Here is a 3,981-nt window from a genome sequence, read left to right as displayed (position 1 = left end):
TACAGGGCGTGCTTCCGTTTCCGTGATGGTCACATCCGAACCGCTGGTCTCCCTCCGTTCCGCAACAGGTCCACCGGAAACCCCTTGGCCAGTACTTGTACATCTTCTCCTCGTTGGAATTGAATTCCTTCTCGAATTTTTCTTTCATTTCGTCGGATTCGGAAGCCAGGCAATTGCCCCATCCCATGCGGTTCCCATCAGTCGTTGATACCCAAGTGATCAGTTCCAACTTTCCTTCGTGCGAGTAGCCATCCTCGCATCGGCGGTAACGGTCGTACCATTGGCTCGGCGTGGGTATATTGGTGGTCGATGGCATTGTTCGGTGATGTGTGAACTTGCTGTTTTTATTCCAAGCAAGAGTTTGGATTGAAGACAGGAACAAATGGACAGTGAAAGGGACAGGTGGGAGGGGTGGCGAGGTTATGTGGGACAGGAGAACGGCAAGAGAACGGCACCAAACCCGATCCGGGCTAGTGCGTTGAGTAACCAAGGCCAATATACCATGCCAGAGTGTCAGACAATTGGGTCCATCGGTCCATCGTTGGCACCAGTCAACCGATGAGAGTTATCTTAAAGAACCCGAGCTAGATGCACTTCAGTGCACGGTTCCTTATACGTAAAGGAGGGGCCTGCTTTGTGGTGCAGAATCCTTGTAGCGAGGCTGTTGGCGATGCCTGTTACAGCCCGTGTTTGAGCTTTGACCTTAACGAAGGTTCAAAACACGCATCCAAAGTGGTCAACCTGTTCTTGCATCCGAATTCCGTACGCACCCATGCGGCACTTGACGGCATGAATTGCGGTGTTGTGGCGCTCCGTCGCTCATGGATATCCCTGAGGACATGCCGCTGCCCGTCCATGATTCGCTGCCGAGTGACATGGCGGTCTGTGGAGGTCGGCTTACTGCATGCTGAGCGGGGACACTGTGCCCCTCCAATAGGTGTGAAGGACCTGTCTCAAATGTTGTGCGCCACGCCAGCATCACGGTCCTTCGAGCGGGGTATTTATTTAGGCGCCCGTATCCGCCCAACGAAGCACCGTGTTCCCATCAACTCTCTGCGTTTCTGCAATTGCTGAGTGTCTTCCTCAACACTACAATATGCCTTACTCGTACAAGAGCTCAGGTTCCAATAGCCAAGTACGATATAGCCTCCGCGTCTGATAACCGTTGCTGTCACTCACTCACTGGCGTCTTCACAGGGCAACCACTACTGCGCCCGGGACTACGGTAGTGGCGCCTCTAACTCGAACTCCTACCACTACTCCAATTCGTACGCGGTATCCGTCGCTGGCTCATCTTAAAGGCAGGTCCGTTAACTCCTCACTGCAGCAACGGCTCATACTACTACTCCAACCCCAATGGTAGCACGTACTACAACAACGGCCATGGGGCTTCGACGTATACTCCACCAAGTGGCAGCAGCGGCGGGAGCAACGACGCAAGCAAGTAGGGAGGCACTCACGCGGCCAACGTGCTGCTAGTCCCACCATGCACAGAGAGTGTAACGGGCTGGGCCGGTGTAGGTCACGGCTCCGCTCTCGACCGGGATCCACACCAGCTCCGGAGCTCCGCTCAAAAGCTCGTGTTCCTTTCTGCAACTTGCTCTACTTTTCTGTCTTCCTTTCCTTTCTCCTTAGCTTTAGGATACTCGTTGCAGTCGCTCAGCTAGTTGTCAACACACTCAGTTGAAGCCGTTACAGTAGTTGTTCGACGGTGCTGTAAATGGAAGATCGGCAGTGATGATCCAACCGACCGTCAGTTCCCTAGCTTTGTTGACATTCGACCTCGCTATGGGACGCTCGAGACGCGGTCGCTTAGGACGCGGGTAGGGAGCTTCCTGCGTACTTTCGACGCCGATCCGAGGAGTCGCTGACTGAGTGATCATATGCGATCTGAGATGTGTGAGTCATGAACTTTCGAACGAAATTATCGCGCCAGTGTCGCGTCGTGTACCTTCTGAGGTGCTCGGTCGGCGACGTCGTGTTCGTCGCGACGAAGAGCGAACTCACGCCCTTCTCATCGCATTTGGAGCAAGCCCAGTAAGTCTGCAGCGCCTTAAAATCGGGGCTAATTTCCGTGAGGAAGAGACCGTAGCCTTGAATCCAGCTTCGCCGGCCTTTGCGGTTCTTGTTAGAGATGCTCCTCCAGGACATACTTTTGGCAGCCAATGTTGACAGTAGGTAAATCCTCAGGCATTGCCTTCCCAGGTTCGGCGTTGATAGAAGCAGAATCGAGTTGCTGCCTCAGTGTTTTACGTTTGCTATGACTTCGCAAAAGCGAATCCAACGACTGTTGTCCGGCCGCCATGGCGCGTGGTGTTGCGCAGGGCATGAATGGCAAGAAGCGCCCCAGAGTACAACGCGAATCCAGTAACCATATGTGTTACACCAAGCGCGCGTAGCATTCCTGCTGCGTCCCAACTTGGCACACATCAAAACATTACCCTGTACAGCCATGTTGGGATCCCGAAACAAACCCCGTACAACTCTCCCCTGTAAAAATTTCTGCTTGCCTGGCGCTGTTAGCGTCTCGCTAAGCCATGGGTTTTCCACAGGCCAATTGACAGCACCTGCAGCTCGGCGCCCATCGTGGCCCTAACAGCTGCCTCGACGAAGGGAATTGGAGAGTTCACCTTCGATCGCGGTGCTCGTCGTCACCATCAGAGCCTTTGCGCTCGCGCCTTTCGCCACAGCCTCGGCCGCTCGGACGTAGCATTGTCTGCTCGTCTGGCTCACCGCCGCTCGCGACCTTTCGGGCAAGACTGCCCTTCGACCACTTGGGACCATGCGATCTCAACTACCTTCGCGGCTCGCTACCGCTCCGACAGCATCTGCAGCATCTGCCGCCCAGATAACACTGGTGCTTCCAGCCTGACGGCCGGCTTCTCACCGCGACCCTTGGGCCTTGATGCGCCCCCCGACTTTGGCTTCTACAGCCTACAACCTTTTGGGCCTAAAACGCCCCCGAACCCCCGACGCGTCATTTTGATGCCACCGCTCACAGCGGCTACCAAAAGCCGCCCCGACCGACCTCTGCAACACCGGTTGCCCAGAGACAACACTTCTTCAGCAGCTTCGGCTGCCGCCGGTGCCATCGCCGGGCTTTGCAAATACTACAATGAGAGACAAATCGCTGGGTCACATGATGCAGAGCTCTCAGCGATGACCCTGGATCGGGACGAGCTTCCATCCAGACAACAGCGTCCTAGCTGCCGTGGGTTTTTCGCCCCTAGAGAGATTTTCCCCGCGGCTGCGCAGCTGCCGTCGTAGCTACTGGCGATGGAAGAAGACACGGCTCCTGGGCTTTTGGGCCTGGAACCTGATTATGTCTACCTGTGCAAGAGAATTCTGGGCTGGGCGGGGTCTTTCCCGCTGACGGGAATGCCCCTTCGCCGACCACAGCGCCTTCGTGCCTTTGAGATGCTGGATAGAGAGGCGGGATCTTCCTGTACCTTAGCTAGCCCAGCACGTCCTTTGCTCCAATAGGGGCTTTCAGCTATCACAATAGCTCCTGGACGTTAAATATTTATCGTATCGTATCGTATCGTATCGTATCGTATCGAAACAAACCCCGTAGACCTTGCGACCGCTGCTGGGCGGGAAAATGTTACAATGACTTCGTTATTTCAAGTATTTCAAGTTGACGGCGACACAAACTTACTTACTTAATACAATGGGGTGGTCTAACTTACTTGACTTACTTGATATACTTGAATTGATACTTGAATTGATTGCAGCGCTGACTTCGAGGCCCTCGTGGTGTCGCAAAATCGTCAGAAGCCCGCGGCCCAATCGACAGGGGCGGTCAAGTGAGCCTTCGGGCCCACCGATCCTGTGATTCGCGGGTCTTCGTGGGCCCTCGTGTTGTACAGCCCTGCTGGCTGCGACTGATGTTGTGCTGTCAACGCATCCCACGGCGTGTGCGGCTGGCGGGTGCATGGCTATTTGTAACGTCGCACTGCACACGTGCATAACTGACTGACG

General features: G+C 55.0%; 1 protein-coding gene across 1 annotated transcript; it reads left to right on the top strand.

The window, feature by feature from the left end:
* Positions 1 to 1,096: 1,096 nt before the first annotated feature.
* On the top strand, positions 1,097 to 1,448 carry PLICBS_004087 (uncharacterized protein; the record flags this gene model as incomplete). The annotated part of the gene is made up of 3 exons (XM_065600392.1): positions 1,097 to 1,135; positions 1,198 to 1,268; positions 1,328 to 1,448. The coding sequence occupies 3 exons, from the start codon at positions 1,097 to 1,099 to the stop codon at positions 1,446 to 1,448; spliced, it is 231 nt and encodes a 76-aa protein (XP_065456464.1).
* Between the last annotated feature and the right edge of the window lie 2,533 nt (positions 1,449 to 3,981).

Source organism: Purpureocillium lilacinum, assembly GCF_023168085.1.
Source record: "Purpureocillium lilacinum CBS 284.36 DNA, scaffold_3, whole genome shotgun sequence".
NCBI classification, from domain to species: domain Eukaryota; kingdom Fungi; phylum Ascomycota; class Sordariomycetes; order Hypocreales; family Ophiocordycipitaceae; genus Purpureocillium; species Purpureocillium lilacinum.
This window is presented reverse-complemented; position numbering and strand designations above follow the sequence as displayed.